We start from the raw sequence: 19,441 nt of genomic DNA on the forward strand, positions 1-19,441 counted from the left end.
AGTCTATATATAGACTTGTTACTAATTTTAAAAAAAGAACTGTTCAGAAGCCTTAATTCACAAAGACAGGGTGCCATCTGGTGGGTGTTATTTGAATCGTACTTTTGAATCAACATAATGGTCCAGCATACCTGTTGGGTCTCTGAAAGAAAAAAACTCGACACCAAAAAGCTGAAAACTGAAGTTATACATTTTTATGAGTGTGTAATTAAAAAAAAAAAAAAAAGAGGAAGAAGACGGCTGAGTGTGAACATGCACGTGGTCTGTCCTGTGGCTCCTGAGCACTGGAAATACAACTTGCTGACAGCAAAGATGGTGTAATCCCGCGGCAACTTGAGCTTTACTGTCTCATCAACATCTTCTGTTTTGGCTGATTAAAGATCCTTTCGGATTATATGGGATAAGGAAACATTACCAGTGTTAGAGAACTCTGGGGTCATTTTAAGGACTAAAATGCCGACATAAAACTTTACAAAATCTTCCTTTAATTAAAGTATTGTGCCAACAAATCACACAATTCCTCATTCTAATTAGATAGCTTGCTTTTTAAAAGACTGCAGCCAAGTCACGTTTAGATTCTATCAGTTATTGCATCTCTATCTCAATTAAAATCTTTCCTCGTAATTGGAAATTTCGGCAGGCAGGACAAACTGATCCATCATATATAGAGAGAGATAAAACAAGATTTTAATCAATGCTACAGTATAAATGTAGCGAATTGCTGGCTGGATGGGGGGGGGGGGGGGGGGTACATAAAAATTACACATATTTTATTTGAAGACAAAAATCTTTAACTGTACACGATAAAGACCTATCATGTTTGTAATGTGAGTTTAGAATACTGCATTAAATTCCTACTGTTTTTGTGTGGTGGCTGCCATGTATCTTTACATCATCCTTTGTGTGGTTGTAGTCAGCTATGACTGCTGAAACAGAAGCGCTTAAATTAACTAAAAGGTGAAGCCTGCAGCTCATTAGCGTTAGCTTGGCAGAGAGAGTGGAAACAGCTAGGCTTTGTCTTTTAAAGAAAAACAGGTCGCAGGCAGAAATTTTATTTGTCTGCAATGAAAGAGAATTTCAAGGCATTTTATTTTCAATTACAATGTAAATGAAAATAAAATGCTACAGCCTCATAAAGGGAGAATAAGAGGGTAACAAGTTAGGTTTCCACGGGAAACAACGACATAATTATATTGTAAGTAAATTTAAGTACTGTGTAAGCAATTTTAAGTAGTGTGCAATTTTATGGTAATTTTGCAGTAAAACAATATTTACACATTTCAGATACCAAATTTACTGTATTGTACTTGTTTACCTTTTAATACTGCTCTTTTATTATCTGGATACGAACAGAATGTGTTGGCCTACCTGTCAGGCAGGTTGGCAGATTACAGATGCCTCAAACACAACACACTCACGCTCCTCTCTCGAATCAGGCAAGGTTTTAATGCTGCCACTTTTAACCACGACTTCTAAGAGAGGGCGCCATTGAGCCAAAATATGTCGCAAATACATCGCTGTTATTATGGGAATCACAGTGGAATTAGATGCAACAGTAACACTGTTGCAAAGGTAACTTACAAGAGAAAAAATTTGCAGGTCTGTGGAGCCAATTGAGTTTTTCTTTCACAATCACTGTTGAAAAATACAGTTCAAAAGCAGAGTACAGGAAAGCAGTGTCCCCTTTCCTGAAAAAATCCCTGTTAGGCAAGGTTATGTAAAATGGGTAAAAATATCTTTTGTTTTGCTGCAAAATCACCCCAAAACTATTCAATGCTTCAGATTATAACAAACTACTTAAATTTACTTAGAGTATTATTATTTGCTTCCCATGGAAAAAAAGACTTGTCGTGCTCTAATTCTAGTGTAACAACATTTATGCATTTGTGGGTAAATATAAATAATTTCAAATAAAATTAAGTATTATGAAGTGTTACTGTGAAACATGTAAAGGTCACTTGTTTAACACTGAATATTCTGCTTAATACAGCATGTCAAACATCTGGCTTGGGGGCCACAATCACCCCACCAAAAACTCAAATCGGGCCCACTGGAAGGCTTTGGAAAATATGAACAAAGACAAACATTTTAGACTTTTAGCTGTATTTTTGTAAGTTTTGTAGTTTTTTAAATGATAAAAACTCCTGGGATCAATCATAATACGCCAGACTATTGAAGTCATTTGATGTCAATAGATCAACATTTAAATAACATGTTTTTTTATAGTTAGTTTCAACAAAAAAGAAAGAAAAAAATTAAAGTGAAAATTATTACTACTCACAATTCAGTCCCAAAGAGTCATTCTGACAGATTTCTTTATCGTTTACTGTAGAAAAACAGAGACATGTTGTTGAAATAGTGCTTATTTTTTCTTGAAGATATAACTGAGGGTTTCAGTGTGCGGTTAAACTTCTTAACAATGACAGAAAGGGAGGTTTCACTGGTGTGGCTCACAAAGGTCAAAGTGGCCTGTACGTGGCCAACAATGTAAAATAAGTTCGACATCCCTGGTTTAATACAAAAACAAAGATGAATATGTTGCGTTAAGCTTCATTTAACGCTTGTGCTACACACAGCCAGGACAGCCGCTCGCTGCTTGTTGTGCACAGAAACGAGCTCTAGCATTGTAATTTGTGTTCCCTTAAATTACCCAGAACATCCCAACCTTGAGCTCAAATGAAACGAGACATTTTAAACAAATTCTCCTTTACTTGAGTTCATTTGTAAATTTTTATTACATTTTTTTTATTCATAACAGCAAGAATCAAATATAGCAATGCAGGCCCCGTGAATAAAATGGGTCACGTACTTTTCTCTTAACTCCACACATCCATCAGTGTTGGCACAGCACACCACAAGCTATACTAACTACCTCCATGACTGGAATTATTGCATGATGCTATAGTTAATCAAAACCAAGGCAAACACAATCCTGTGAGATCCAGAACATACCACACCCCAACTCTTTATAATTTTTCTCATATTTCATTCAGATGATTGGATTTTATGGCTTTAGACTGTTGCAATCAGTAGTTTTCTCTACACACGCTTTCCAGACGAGGTGGCTGGTATGCAAACATGACGCATCCTTTCAGGGGGCCCGGAACAGTAAAACAAGCAGAAACAAACTGCAGCAGAAGACAGAATACATCATCTTAGCACTACAAGCAGAGAAAACAAACGACAAACCAAAAAAAGTTCAGTTTACATTATATCATAAATGTAAGCATGCGTGCTTGTAGAAGATGAGAGGTGACTAAGATGATCAGGACAAAATTTCAAACTAACTGGTTAATAACCAAACTACGAAGCAGTATATCATTCTGCAGTTATTCTTAAATTCTGACCTGATGTTGAACTACGATCGGGTTCGGTCAGTTTCATCTACTAGAAGCACAGCTTACATAAACATAAAGAACATACTTATAGCTATGGTGTTTGTGTTGCATGTATTTTAACTCTCCAAGTGGTGAAACTTTAGTGAGTATATTCTCAGGAATCTTTTTTTTTTAAATAAACCACTATTCTATTTTTATATTTTTTAATATATATTTTATTCCATTACATTGATAGAATATTGTATACTGTAAATACATCTTTCTGTGTAAATGTTTTCTTAATCAATAGTACTGTGTTGTGATTTCTTTTTTTAAACTGTATATGTATTTCCTTTAACATGCATTCCTCTCTGAGTACAGTAAAGAGACAGGACGTGTTGTGATTGGTTGGGCCTGGGCGGGCGTGGCCATGACACACACCTGTGCAGTACAGGCGGGTTGGGGGACCAGACAAACCCAGTCAGGCCCTTACCCTGGAGGGTAGTGGACGCCTCCTCCGGAAGGTTACCTGGCAAACTACAAGCTGCTGACAAAAAAGAAGAGCAACACTTGGCCTTTTCTGAAAGGGGTAGGAGAGTGAGAACTCGGTGCCCTTTTGATGCAAGCAATTTTGTTCAGCCTTTCATAAGATTTTTTTTTGTTATCCTAGCAAAATTCCTTGTCTTGATAGACATTATTTTTTTTATTCAAAATAAGATCTCAATATACATGATTCTTTCTTTTTTGACTATGTACAGAAGTGCAAAAAAGTCAACCATTATCACCTCAAGATTCCCCACCCCACCCTTGTTGTTTGCAGATGGCTGGGTAAGAAACGAGAGTTCAGACTCGGTTTCCTACTCGCCACATTCACCTGACCCCGCCAGCAACGCCCCCAAAAGTGATCAAATATGCAGCTTGTTTTCCAACATGGCCCAATTTCCAGGGAGAGTAAAAACATTAAAACAATAGTTACTATTTGAAATGGATACAGTAGAAAATAACATCTTTACTCTAAACATCTAAGAACTAGATTTTTATAATAGTCTTTTTTTTTTCTTATATGACTAGTTACAAACCTTACAATCATTAAAATATTACTCGTTTATTGGCGACGGTTGCCACAGCGACAACCTGGGCCTCTCTGTTCTATTATTTCATTACTGTTAGATACTCATATAAAACATCTTTGTTCAAAGAAGACAAAACAAAAAGACTAGCGAAATGAACAATATGCATACAGTTCAACAATATGCATAACATAGAAAATATTGAGTTTACAATTGTAATCATACAAAAATTAACATTACATGGAATTTTAGGGAACTGTGCATGAGGAACACGCAAACACACACACTGAGCCTTATATTCATTATAAGAAAGATAAATATAATAAGCCAAACTGAAAATCTGAACTAATATCAAAAAAATCATCCAAACAAAACAATAAAACAATTGTTGTTGTCTAACAAAGAAAACCGCAAGAGAGTTAAGAAAACACAGACAAAAAAAAGTGACAGTTACATAGTGCTCTCTCTGTGTGTTAATATGGCATGGATTAGGCAACTGGATGGTTCAAAATGGCATGTTGCATTGTGCTGACCCGATAATACATTCTAAGGCTTTGGATGAGTTATACAATCGTTTATATTCTTGCCACTTTCCCTGTACTATCCACCAATTGACTATGCCTGAAAAAACACCCAGAATATTAAAAAATAAAATAACATAAAGAGTTCTAGAGATCTACTCCAAACACTCGATCCTTCTTTGGGCTACATATTTTTAAGAATTTAGCCCCACTAGTCTATCCACAACACCTAACAACAGTGACACGAAAAGACTTTGGCTGACTATCTGAAAAACAGTTCTCAGGTAGACATAAGAACAAATACTCTTAAATATGTCTGACTTTATATACACTACACTGAATTTACTTTAACCTGTCTTAAAATATGAATAACGATACCAATGAAAAACAAAATCGGGTCGTACAGGTCGCGTATTTGCCAGTCGCACTGTCGATTTTGACTTCTGTCTCACAGCAGCGTGGACATCATCTGATCCTGACCCTGTGGTGTCATGATAACAGTTTCATCGCTGAGAGAGCTTCTTTGGTCTCTCACCCAGGCTGAGATCTCACAGTCTACTCGTCTGACGTTTAGAGTCAACAGACTTAATGGCCGCACAGAGCTCGGATTACGAGTCAAGTCATTTCACGTCTAAACAACTGACATCAACAACAAAGTTGAAGAAAATAAAATTAAAAGCTAATCAGTAGAAGATTTATGTAAAGCACACGATCCGGGGACGGTCATCTAATCAATGGGGCGATGGTGCTCTTAGGGAATCACGGACAATGACGGGCTATGACATTGGACACTTCATGCTGTCCAAAAGAGAAAAGAGACGTATTAAAGGGAGTCGTTGAATTGCAACACTTTGTAACACTGTTTCTATACCATTCATGTAGTTTGAGATGTATGGCACTTTACAGGGATGCCTGCAACATTAAAGACATGTGCTTAAGAGATAGAAAGGTAGGCTACAAAGGTTTGAAAGACACCTCACAGACATTCAGTTGCTATTTTGCCTCTGAGTGCACTCATGTAATTTCCCTTATATCAGGTTTAACAAAATCAAATCATTAACAAAATCATCGTGCATGCATATGTGATTCAGTCAGATTATTTCGTTTTTCCTCAAATGAAATACAAGGTGCACCTTTGTGTAAACAAAAGACCAACAACCGATGAATAAACACACACAACGTAAGTCATGATTCTTGGTCAACAGACGTACCGATTCAGTCGACCTGTTCAGCGACTGCTCCACACATTTACCTTATGTTAACATTCAAAGTGTGTCTGGTGAATAAAGGTCAGTTGCCTCTACAGAACGCAAGGCAGTCTTTGATGCGATGTTGTTCTTTTCTCTTGTTGTGTAATAGTGTGCATGAAGTACACATGAAAACGCTTCTAACAAACTGTGCCTCCTATGTTAACATGCAGATTTATTCCAAACCAGTTCGGTCCTCCGTTTCGCTCCTGATGTTACGAGCATGGAGGGTGACCACTAATCTTGGACTTGACACCAGCACGCTCCAGCTCCATCTGAAAAGAAGTGCGTGAAGTACAGGAGGTCAGTTGTGAGCAACGGCAAAATGGCGAAGCAAAGCTAGTGAGTTTACTGCTGACTTAGAGTTCAATCAGACAAGAATGCTGATAATAAGCCTCAAAGTTTCTTTCTAAAATTTCTGTCTAAAACAAATGAATGTATGGTTTCCATAGTAACTGTGAATTACAAACTGTACTTGAACCACTCATTTGTTTTATTTATTTGTTTATATATACATATAAAGCACTGATTTTTTTTAATGTGCAATCATATATAGAAATACAGCATGTAAGGCAAAAACTGATAATTTATCATTTTAACAACCTTGAAAGTCAATACTTGGTATGACCACCTTTATTCTTCAACGCTCTAAGGGAAGCTTACTTGCAGTTTCTTCAAGTAATAATAATAATAATAATAATAATAATAATAATAAATTTTATTTATAAAGCGCCTTTCAAGACACCCAAGGACACTGTACAATAGATAAAAACACATAATAAAGTAGTGTTCAGGAGTAGTTGTACAAGATTCCTGAAGGACAATAATGTGATCCAGGCTTTGGAAAACCACTGAATAACTGGAAAATGTTCCACTTGTTTTTCTATCTGTTGTTACTGCAGTGTGTTTGCGATCACTGCCCTGCTGAAAAGTGAGGCGGATGGTGTTGCACGGTGGATCAAAACGATGATAATTTCATCAGTTATGTTCTCCAACACCACAGGCTGAAATACACCTCTAAACTTTGACAGAGCCTCAACACTGTTTTACAGGTCCGTAGATGCTCACTGCTGTACTTGTCTTCTGACCTCCTCTTTGCATATTGATGATGATTTGAATCAAAAATTCAAATTTACTTTATAACAGCTTCTTGAAAACAATTCAGCAGATCCATTTATGATGGATCAGCTGAAGTGTCAAACTCCTTGAAAACAAAATCTAATGAATGAGGGGTGGCTCGAAACTTTTGTACAATAATGTACGAAGTTATAGTTAGCGAAAATCAAGGCAAACAAAAAGGTTAAATGAAGATCTCTGAGGGGAGGCAGACTATTTCATGCACTGTTACTGAATATTAGAACCCATTCGCTGCACAATTGTCCAATATGAACATATTTCTTAGAAGCACAAGCTACTTTAGAACAAGATGTGATATTTGACATTTTTGATGTTACTTATCTGTCATCAACATTATTAGTATTTTATTATTTCATATATTTTATTAACTATTTTTAGAGCTTTATATCGACACAGGTTATATCAATCAATTCTATAATACATTGTTTATGTTCTACTTTACTAAAACGCTTAAAGAGCTGAGATATTCACAGCTGTATTAAAAACAAAAGATTTTTTTTTACGATTTTCATACTGATCTTAAAAAAATATGTAAAAGTATGCAAACACTGAGCGGCTGAAATTAATTTGATCTAGTTCAGCTGTATGATGACTATCATATCGTAAATCTCATCAGCGGGGAATCAGGAGCGCAAGAAAATCTGATGGATCACTGTGAAAACTTCCACAGTGGCCAAGTCATACAAGACAAACAGGATATTAATTCATCTCTGTTGGCTTGTGCTGTTTGATAGTGTGGAAGCTTATTTGCTATTCCTGGCATGTTGTAGCTGCTGGCAGCTTACAAGCTAGTTAATGTTTCCAGCAACCATATAGAATCACAACTTTAAATATTGGCAAACATTACTGTATAAATTTCAACATGCAGGGAGGGAATGTAAACAGATAAGCACTAGACGCTCTACTTGGCAGCTTTTAATATATTTATTTATTTATATTTCATTTAGTTTTTTTTAATTCTACCTGTTTTGCTGTGTTTCTGTTGATTATTCTAAGCTAAGTTAAGCAGCTCCTGACTCCAGCTTCATCTCTAACGTTCAAATATGAGCGGAGACGTAATCTTCTCTTCTAACTGCTACCAAGTAAGTGAACAATTTTATTTTGTAAAAAAACATTTCTCCCACAACTCCCCCAAAAAACAAACAAAAAAAAGCTTTTGTAACTCTGTCACATCGGAGGTTTGGAGGTCTTTTTCAGAGAAAAAAGATTTATTGTTCGAATGCATTGTGTGAGGTGCTGGAGGTGCAGTACATACTGTTCTGAGACTTCTACATCTGGGTCACATACTTGTGACTAGTCAGATGGTCTGCAGATATTATTGGAATCTGATTGGGAGGAGAAAAGACAAATAGGGGAGGAGGGGGGAATGGGAAGACAGAGGGAAATAAACAGAAGGGTCTACTGCAATGAGGACAAAACACACTGGAACCACAACCGCTAACAAGCATAAGCATAGCGATCATGTCTATAATCACAAATTGAGATATTTAGAAATAACTAGCAAAGACCAGAGGTGATCCTTGTGCACCACTCATGCACTTTTCATTTCATTCACATTGAAATCGTACGATTAGAGGAGAAAAAGTCAGAGGTGATAGCAGAGGTGAAAGACTGTGAAAGAAGGCAGGAGAGGAGCAAACCTGATTGGCTGTTGCTGTTGCAAAGGGAACACTTGTGGCAGATGTGGTGGCTGCAGACACAGTGGCTGGGGTAGCACCGTGCATCATGGGTACTTGGAGGGGGAAAGATCACACAGGCAGTTGAACCAGAGCAGATTTAAAGCTTTTAATGCTTGACACTTCATTTGTATGTCTGTGTATAGAATGCTGATAAACATGAGATCTAAACAGCTTCAGATTTATTGTCTGCTTTCTAGCAATCTTTAACGTTTTATCTACAAACATCCCAGCAATTTGCGTAAACTCATAGCAACTCACCTGCTGTGGAAAAAGAAAAGAAACGTCAGGGAAATTATTTAAATAGCGGCTAATTGAAAATTGGACGAGCATATCATATCAGGAGGCAGCGTGTTATTTTCTTGGCGGGGAGCATTCAAAACTGAATAAGAGACTTCACTGGGTTTTGCAAAAATTACAGTACAATCAGGATTGCATAAACTTCACACAACATCTCTATCCTTTCTTCTGCTACCACTGATAAATCCTCATGTTTATATGGCATTTATAACCAGACAGTATAATGAGGCGCTCAAGAGGTTAAAGAGCTTGAAATGTAAGTTAAACAAAGCAGGGGTCAGGGGATTTTGAACTGCAACAAGCATTAGGTGACAGACAGATCTGTGGTGAAGCAAAAAGGTCTACAGTACAGAATAGTAAAGCACATCATTTCCAATTGAAATTACACAAGTATGCTCACAATCAAAATTTGCAGTTTACATTTGAATAGCCTGTGTTGAAAAGACACTGAATATCATTTTGAGTACATTTCAAAGTCTAAATTAAAAAAAAACAACTGTGCTCACTTTATGTGGTGAGTTAAATGAGAGTGACTACAATGGGTTCAAAGATCATCAATAAGGAAAGCTGGCACCTACCAACACTTGTTGCAGGTGTCATGCACAATATCGAGCCTGCCCATCATGCATTGCAACAGGGAGTGGAGTGAATAGGGGGGAGAAGAAATCAGCAAAATGCATTACAAGTGTTACAAAGTCAGACAATATTGGATTCATTCTGGATGTAAACATGTGAACTCTTTCATAGAGTGGCCACAGCTTATTATATGACAGCATTGGTTATTATTACTTTCATGGCTTGCAGTTGCTGTAACTGCACATACTGCATATTTAAGAAAACATATGCATGAAAGGTCTGAGTGGGAAGAGGTGGGAAAAACTGAAAAGAAAACAAAACTTGCTGGCCAACCCCAGTTTACTGTTCAACTTATCCATTAAACTGAAGGGCAAATTAAACGCTACCACTACCCCAATTTTCCTGTCAGGGCCATGGCAGCTGTTTGTACGGTGACAGGTTTGAATGGCTTGCTTTTTAAGCCCTCAAACAGTGTAGCTGTAGTGATCTGACAGTCCAATAGAGTGGGACATATGAGGATCTGAGGATCTGAATGTCTCACAGATGGGAATCGATGGCAGGCTATTCTTAGGCTGTCACAGGAGAATATGGGGCACAGTTAACGATGACTATGCAGTGCCCAAAGAAGAACATTTAAAAAAGCTGTCTGTGTGTGTGTGCATTTTGTGCATTCACATGTAGTGTACACCTTGGGTATAATTTAAACTGGCAGAGAGTGAAGAAGTGCCCCTCATGTTCCAGCAGTCGTGGATTGTCTTGCCCCATTTTTCAGAATTTCAGTTCAATTAAAGTCATATCTGTTTATGTTTATGTTTTTATACCACACAAAACATTTTGAGCCCAAAATGTTGATTTGTAACTAATTTAATTAAATGTATATTTCCCATGTAAATGTAACATCAAATGTTCAACTTAATGAACATTTTAATAAATACTTAAATAAATAAAAACTTTGATTTATTTATCTCAGTTGCATCTTATTCAAAATTACTGCTTCCTGTTTATTAGAATGATCTTTTGAGCATGGTTTATATGTAATACTAAGGGTGTTTTCACACCTGCAGTGCTTAGTTCATTTAAACTCTGGTTTGTTTTTTCCCTCAGTGCGATCATTTGGGCAGATGGGAAAACAGTAATTGGACTCGGGTGTAAAACAATCGCACCAAGACCCTTTGGTTCCAAATGGACTCCAGAGCAGTTCGTTTTTCATGTGAACATGATCCGACCCAACTGCGTTCCAAGTTTGAGCTCAAAAAGTTCCCGTTACCATGTATGCTTTGTATTCTGAATGCAGCAAGGTACTATAAATGTGCCAAAGTCTGTGCAGGCAAACAACTAACCGTGAAATGAATATAAACTCTCCACTAGTCTAGAATGCAGCACCTTCTTCCTGTATTTACTGTTGTTTGTCCAGCCCCAGACTCATCTGGCCAATAAGCAGCCAGAATATTTTCACGTGGTTTATAGTGAAACATTTTGGTTCACTTGGATTTCTCCGTGTGTGAAAACAAACCAAACCACCGGGAAAAGCTACAAGTTTACAAACTCATGAACTGACTCGGGCCAGAGAAAACAAATATAGGTGTGAAGACATCCTAGCACTGCCTGCCTGCCTATAAATGAAAAAAAATAAACCTTTTGACTATTTCTCTTCCCACTTGTGACACCAAAGTTATGACCATGCAGTACATATATGTGCAAATAACACTGTGCAAGTTTTTCCCCCATCATTTCACACATTCAGCCAGACAGTGCAGATACCAAACCATAATCAAAGGAGTGTGGAATGTGAATAGGATAACTGCCACAAACACCAGTTAAAGAAGACTCGGACCTTACCTGATGGTATGAAGGCAGCCTGCTGCTGAAACTGCATGTTGGCCAGGGCCTGTTGGTACGGGAATACACCAGCATTGAACATAGTGGTGGCACCGTTGGCTTTTTCAAGTGCAGGTCTCTTTGGTAAAGGAGGCAAGACGGGAGGGAGCCCCTGAAGAGGGGACAACATCAAAACAAAAGGATGGGAGTGAGGGAAATCAAAGTATGGTAGCAGTGACATTCAGGACAGAGAGAAGAAAGAAATTCATTAGAAGATTAAATTGCCCATCAAAACAGCAATCAAATATATTGGCAAGCAAGCAGTGGACTACATTACTTCTGTCAGAGCAGGCGGACAGAGGTGCTAGCTGACAAAAAAATGTGTGACGTATATCTTACGACAAGCATAAAAGTACTCAAGATATTGTCATGAACCTTTTTACATGATTTTAGAATATTACAGTAGATACAGTCAATATTTTGCTGGCTGAGAACTCGAATTTTCCGTAAAGAGAACTTAGCAGCTGCTTAATATAAGCTGAAGCACAGATTGCTGGACCACCAATGGAAATGATGTAGTTAGGGAAAGTTGCGCTGTCAGCTCCATGATAATAGTAAACTATACGCCATGTTAAGACTGTCATGACACCTCTTTACCAGTTATGCATGCAGTATGGGAAATGACCAAGACATGCAAAGACTACCATAGCTTATACCACAATAAACTTTTGCATTTTCATGCTTTGAGATTCACTTAAGGTGATGAACTGACATTGGAAAATGTAGTGCATTTCCAGTTTTGAGCCACTGTCCTTATTCTTCACTAATGTGATTGGAATCTGTTTTTAATCTTAAAACGTCAAACCAAAGGTTACAATCAGTTCATCACCCTTAAGTGCTTTCTCATTTAGTTAGTTAAACACAGCTTCAAACTATATCTATCACACCACAGCTGCATGCCAAGCTAAAAGGTGAAAGGTCATAGTACCAGATCAAAAGTTGCGTCGAGGGGTCGCTTCATTGATTTGACAGCCGACTGAGTCTTAATTAGCAGGCAGCGAGCACATGATGGCAATGGGCCAATGGGGTTCAAGCGCATTAACAAAAACCAGCAAGCGAAGGTGCGTCATGGGGGCAGCAGTGCAGTGTGGGTTGGTGAGGAAAAAACAAAAACAAAAAAAACAAAAAAACAAACAAAAACAAATCATTGGAATGCAATATACAACAATTACAAGACTTGTGCATGCACATTAATGGCTTTAGGGTTACTGAAAAGAATTACAGCCCATAGCAAACTTTGCTGTCAGAAAAAAGTTTTTATTTTCATGAATGCGAAAATTCTATGCCAGAAAAGATTATTAGCCAATGAATGAGCTTTGATCAAATACATTCATTTGAAACAGATTATAAATATTATCTAATGTGATTCTGCCCTCTGCTCCAGATGCACTGCTTTCTTAAAGCCTGTGGTGGCTGGACCATGGCAACTGTACTGAAACTAATTTCCTAAAGTGGCACTTGACTTTTGGTCCTAGGCCCGTTTTAAGGGTCTTAAACGACTGCAGTTTCCAGTACTTGTGTGATTCTCCTCTTCCTGTGTTTTCTGTTTCATTCACATGATTTGAATATACCATAAAAAATCATTGACATCTTCAGATGTGTTTGTTCCTAAATTGATCCTAGGGTACATGTATGTATCCTATGTCCTCTTTAACAGGTGGGCCAATCTGAACAAAACTTTTGTATCAAATACACTGATTATGAAATTGTAGATACATTTTAAAATGTTTTATTACTAAATCCTTTGTCCTGTCTCTGTCCCATCACCCCCAGCCGATCATAGCAGATGGCTGCCCCAGATGCTGCTTCTGCTGGAGGTTTCTTCCTCTTCAAAAGGATTTTTTCCTTCCCACTGTCGCCAAGTGCTTGCTCATACAGGGTTATCTTATTGTTGGAGTTTTCGTTCTAATATTATAGGGTCTTTACCTTACAATATAAAGCTAGAAAACACCTTGAGGTGCTTGTTGTGTTCTCTGTTTGAGTTTGTTTCATGTGTCACAACTAAATACTCAATGAAGACTTTGAAAAAGCGTCACAGGTCTGGCTATTTGTAATAAAAGAAAAAAAGAGGACAATCATTTAGTCTAATTCTATAGATACACTCTAGTAATAATTATCATTGTGCCATTATATTCATACTAATTGCCATTTTATATCCCAGGAAGTTACTACATTTTATTTGGAAAAGATGAGATTGGACATGATAAATGGCAGGCCTGCTCAAATTGTGCTGAATCAATTGAAATAAACAGAAATGAAAGGTTAACTGATATAAAGCTGACCCATATTTTTGAATTCAGTGAAGCACAATATTATCTACTGTACAGCACTTGGCGGAGCACGACCTTTTTACTGTCTCTTTAGAGAAACCGATCGCTGTATTGCGGAAACAAGATCCAAAATATGCCGCAGTCTACACAATTGTCTTCTCAGCAAAAAATGTTACACATCTATCGACTGTGAAAAAGCAAAATGTAAAACTAACAAAGCAGCAAAACAAGGAGGAGCAGGTGAGGGGAGGCTCAGTCACATACTAGCACGATTACTGCTGCTGCTAACAAAGCACACATTGACACAAGCTACATCTGTATCATTTTAGGGCGTACTGAGTCAGAGCTGCAGAGGCACAACGGAGACTAAAGGTTGAGGTTAAAAGCAGGGTAAAATGTACTGGCTCAAGCAACGCTGTCGATACATAGAAAATTATCTCCAGATTAGAGTATTTGTGGTGCAATGCTTCTGCTCCAAACGAAAAAAGAAATTATTTTTGGAAAAACTATACATTTTAAACTTTAATGTACATTAAATGACATTTAGCTTTAATTGCTAACAGCAGGTTGTGAGATTGTAATACTTGAATGTTTCTTAGTTTGATTTGCTTTTGGAGGTGTAATGTAAACAGATACCTACCATGGCTGCAGCAGCTGCAGCTTGGTTGACTTGGTGTTGGGCGGCTTTGATTTTGGCCTGCAGGTGAGCCGGAGGGTGAAAGTACTTGCACTTCTCCCTCGAGCAGCGGCCCTTTATGTAGTCCATACACACGGTGACTGTGTTGTCGTTGGTGTCGATCATGGTGCTATCTGCAGGATGGGCAAAGCGACAGTCGTTCTCCCCACGCGTGCAGTTACCCCTCTGATATTCCCGGCATACCTGGGGCAATGGTAAGGATTTGATCATAAACCTAACACACATACACAGTTACACACATAAGTTACAAAGTTACTGGTGAGTCCACGTGATAAAGCAATCCATCTGCTCTGTCATTTCAGATGGTATCAGACAAGGTAACCGATCTTAATGATGGGTTCGGCCATTAATGTTGATTGATAAGCAGAACAGATCCTAACCAACGTTTACAGACTCATTAATCACACCGCATTCATCCATTATTTAAATGAGAACTGTTTTTGTTCTTCCTGAGTCTGACAGAAGGGGGCAGCACTTGCATGAACAATTGGGAAAATGCCTTCTTCATTTTGAACGTACAGACTCAATGAGGCTCATGGGAAATATGAAGCTGGTTACCCTCGAGGGAGGCTGTAGCTGACGTAATTGTCAGCCGCTGGCACACAGTAGCAAACACACGCGCGCACACACACACACACAAAAGGTGGGTGTATATATATTATAAGGCAGCACTGTTTTTTTTTTTAATTTAGGCACTCAAAGAGCCTTGCAATAACTTCAGATCTCTGCTCTCGGCGCTCCATCAGACCGTTGAGTCTGAACTGGATTCGAGATGCAATCCTCCACCAAAAGAAATGCAATTTCATGGTGCGTTGTATTGATCTATCAGTTACTGTGATGGAACAAGCCATTTACTAAGTCTGTTTACCAGTCTCCCTGTCTGCGTGCATAAAGGATTTGATTTGTGGTGGACCGGCTGCCAGACAAAAGGCCACCAGCACAGTTATCTGCAAACTGCTCTGTCTCCAGTCCTGACAGCTCATCATCTACGTTCACTGACTGCTGTGAGTGATAGCGTTTCTCTCTTTGCCTGTCCCTTGTTTCTCGTGGGTACCTCTCCCTTTCTCAGATATGTATGCCTACACGTGCACACCACCCCACCACTGCTAACCAGTAACTACTGCTACTTGTCTTATTTTTTTTTAAACGAGAGACTGCCTTGTTGTCAGGCAGATATTGTAGAGGCGGGTGAGGGAGGGAGGAAACTTGGAGAGAAGGGAAATGTAAGCGTGGTTGACGAATATAGAGTAAAAAGACAAGGATGGAGATGGAGGAGAAAGTGAGAGCCTTTGGTGATGAGGTGTATGTAGGCTGTCATAGGAAAAAAAAAACAGGGGAGGACTGAATGATAGGATTTGATGTTCTCGGGACCAGATGTCTAACTATCCCCCTGAGCTACTTGCATCACCATGGTTGCAGGTGACCAACATATGACTTTATGCATGCTGACATGTTGCAGCATACCGTATGTAAGGAAAAGACAGCAAGACTTCTGGAGCATATTTTCTCAGGAAAACTGTCTGGGGCATTGTCTTCTAAAATTGGAATTTCTCACAGCCTAAAGGAAACAGTCCGTAACACATCAACTGAGCGGTATGTGTGTCGCTCCACAGAATTCCAGCTATGTTTACTTTGAACGACACACACTGGAAACTGAAATATGACTGGCCCCTTTCTCTAAGATATTTTTAGCAAACCTAGTTCCTTTCAAATTAAGAAACTAGGATATGAAATCTCCTCATCAAAAAGTTTCACCCACACATGCAGCCTCACTACGTCTCCTGCAGCCTGACCACCACAGATGCCGTTGACCAACAGGTCTCTCTATCTAAAAGGAAAACAGTGGAATGAGGAGAGTATTTCTGATTTGGTTGATAAATATTTCATATCCCTTTGCTATCGATCTTTTGCAGGACAAATCGTTTTAATCCTTAGTCTGAATCGAGAGGTGCATGCTCTCCTGCTCGCAGCGTCTTGCCTCCACTTATCCTTAACCTCTACAGCATGACTTGTACTAACGCCTCCATAAAATTCAGTCAGCGGCCTTTGCTTTGTTTCTGGTATCTCTGTCTCTGCCTGCTCCAACCCCTCCCCTGATGACCACAACAGGTCTACAAATTGATTTCCTATCTTCCGCCTCCATCTCTCTTTCCTGTCAGTAACCTGTTCTGTCGCTCTGCATGTTGTCCATTCATTCACTTGGTCCAAAGACTTACTCAGCCTCACCCCCATTAATTACCCAGCTACCCAACATTACATCTTAAATGTAACCTTCCTGCATTCTTGCACGCCTCCTGCCTGCCTCCAACGATTTCCCCATTATTCCGCTGCCACTGTTTCTCGGGTGGGGCTACATAATGGATGAGATTGACTTACTGTCCAATTAATGATTATCTGAACGCAGCTGGAGGAGGGGCGCTCATCAGGTTTCAAAGAACTAATTGCTTTCCGAGAAGAAGTAAAGATTTTTCTGAAAATGACATATGTACATTATAACCCGAGCTTGTGCCAGACAAAGTTATCCCCTTCGTATCGATAGTGTCAGCAATGGTAATGTTTGTGGATGCTTTCATTAACATCTCATTCTCTTGCTTAAGTCTGAGAAATAACTCTGTCTTGGTAATGGCATGTAGTTAGTGTAACAGAAATGGTGTAGATACACAGACGTACAAACAAGACTGTTAATATTGAATAGACAGATCCTACATCTGAAAAGCTTCTGTTAGAAAGGAGTGAAAAAGGTATTTCTCCCAATCGTTTTTTATAATCTGCGAGCGGCAAAGGAATCACAAAAAATTATGCAAATCCTCCCGATGTGCTTTCATATATTTTTTCCCCACTTTTTCTTGCGAATGTGTGTAAATGTTTGTGTTCCTCCTCACCTCCAGTCTGTCTGTCCTCATGAGTTTCTGTGCAGCAGCGGCGGCAGCAGCAGCAGCGGGTATGGGAACGCTGGGGTTGCTGGTGACCAGTACGGGGGCACTGGGCAAGATGTCAGCGGGCATCAGGCCGGGCGACACAGGGCCAAGGTAGGGGTTAAATGCAGCAGCCGCTGCTGCAGCAGCATTGGCATTGGTTGCAAGGCTGGGTGTGACTGAAAACATGGGCTGAGAGCACATGCAAAATAAGAGAGTTGGTCAAAATTGATCCACAATGATTTCTCACAGTCTATGTATAAAGATGCTACATATATAATCACATTGTTTCTTCCTCATATAATTATTACCTCTGGTGGATATACAGCATATGATGCAGAAGATTATCAGTAGCAAAGCAAAAAATAGGAACTCTGATTGTGGATGTGGAAGGAAAGATGCAAAAACAGATAATTAACAGGCTTACATCTGAGGAAAAAGAACATGGCTGCTCGTCTTTCATTTGCACTAACGCGCAGAGCAAGTGTCAGTATGTGGTGTCACCTTCTTCCATTGATCAGATTGAATCACATGCTTCATACCCCAGATATCACACAGTTAGCAGTACTGATGAAGGACGTCAAGCTGTGTGAGCATGTGAGTGGGGAGAGACGCTTCACTGTAAGATAAAGTACTGCCTGTATGCGTTGTACTGGAGTTTGACAGAGAGAGGAGTATGCACTGCAAAGTTTTCCCTGCCTGATCCTGACCTCAGCCCCAGTCTAAGGATTGTCTTTTGAGCCCCTGCCAACAGGACACAGTGAGTAATAGAGGAGCGGCAGCCAGGGCTGTACTGATACATTCTTCCTAAAACCTCCTCACTGCTCAGCGATGACTCAGAAAATCAGAAATAATTCTTTCGGCACTGCCCTCTGGAATGTCTGAAGAGTTGTTTGCAATCATAAGGTGCTCTGGAAAAGCAGATGTGTCTCACTCCAGGTGCTCAGATATCAGTTTGAGATATTTGCAGCTTGGGGTTTGGATGGAATAAGCATGATGTCATCTAAAACATTTGCGGTCATGGGGTTTTAACTATGCAGTGATATCATCTTGCGAAGAGTTTGAAAGCTTACTAATAGGCCTTTTTTGGAACACGTCAAAGTTTCAGTATCGATATGAAATTGAATATTCGCATTAATTAACAAAAATGTTACAACAGAAACATCTATAATTGCATGCAGGGCTTAATTACAGTTCAGCAGTATTTGTTTTCACTATTCCCAGTAAAATGTGTTATCCTCTCTTTTTCAGGGCATGTTTGCTGTTGTTGTTTTTTGCATAACGGTGGAAAACCTAAAGTTAAGTTTTGCTGAAAAGTCCCCACTACAATTATAATGATCATGATGGTAAAATGTGACGTAACAGTCATTGCACAACTTTATTTATCTAAATTGCGGTTTTACCAATTAGCCACTGAACTGGTTATAATGGACTAAGAAACATACTATATAAAGACATTCAATACATATTGAAACTCTTTGTAAACAAGCTTAAATTCAGATTTGAATATTCTAAGATTTGTACGTCAGACGCACTGACCTAGTTTGACCTTTCTTTGTTGTAGTGCAAACACTTTGCCACATGAGCCATAACTTCAGCTCCTAAATATTTAAACACAGAGATGTGGCCAATTACACCCAGCCACTGGAATGTCATTGGATTGTGGCTTCATGCTTTGACTTATTTTATTTTCAAAGAGGATCTGTACTAAACAGGTCCTTTCCTACTGTGAGTGAGTGACAACCAGCTGTGACAGACCCTAACCACTTCACTGTGTTCATGGTCCAATGCATGAAATTAAAGTAGGTTACCTACATACACTGAGGAAGGATGGATA

At 38.9% G+C, this 19,441-nt stretch overlaps 1 protein-coding gene across 3 annotated transcripts in view; it reads right to left on the reverse strand.

Moving 5' to 3' along the window:
- Nucleotides 1–2,764: 2,764 nt before the first annotated feature.
- The window catches only part of LOC308401812 (muscleblind-like protein 1), a 68,333-nt gene continuing 51,656 nt past the window's right edge, over nt 2,765–19,441 (reverse strand). For all 3 annotated transcript variants that reach the window (XM_080890246.1, XM_080890247.1, XM_080890248.1), the window contains 8 exons: nt 17,572–17,796; nt 14,633–14,872; nt 12,651–12,704; nt 11,684–11,834; nt 9,847–9,882; nt 8,933–9,024; nt 8,548–8,617; nt 2,765–6,430 (listed from right to left, as the gene is read on the reverse strand). In XM_080890246.1, coding sequence (XP_080746372.1) covers nt 8,561–8,617; nt 8,933–9,024; nt 9,847–9,882; nt 11,684–11,834; nt 12,651–12,704; nt 14,633–14,872; nt 17,572–17,796 — 855 coding nt within the window. In that variant the 3' untranslated portion in view covers nt 2,765–6,430; nt 8,548–8,560. The remainder of the gene's footprint in view (nt 6,431–8,547; nt 8,618–8,932; nt 9,025–9,846; nt 9,883–11,683; nt 11,835–12,650; nt 12,705–14,632; nt 14,873–17,571; nt 17,797–19,441) is intronic.

Source organism: Rhamphochromis sp. 'chilingali' (genome assembly GCF_963969265.1).
Source record: "Rhamphochromis sp. 'chilingali' genome assembly, chromosome: 8".
Lineage (NCBI taxonomy): Eukaryota > Metazoa > Chordata > Actinopteri > Cichliformes > Cichlidae > Rhamphochromis > Rhamphochromis sp. 'chilingali'.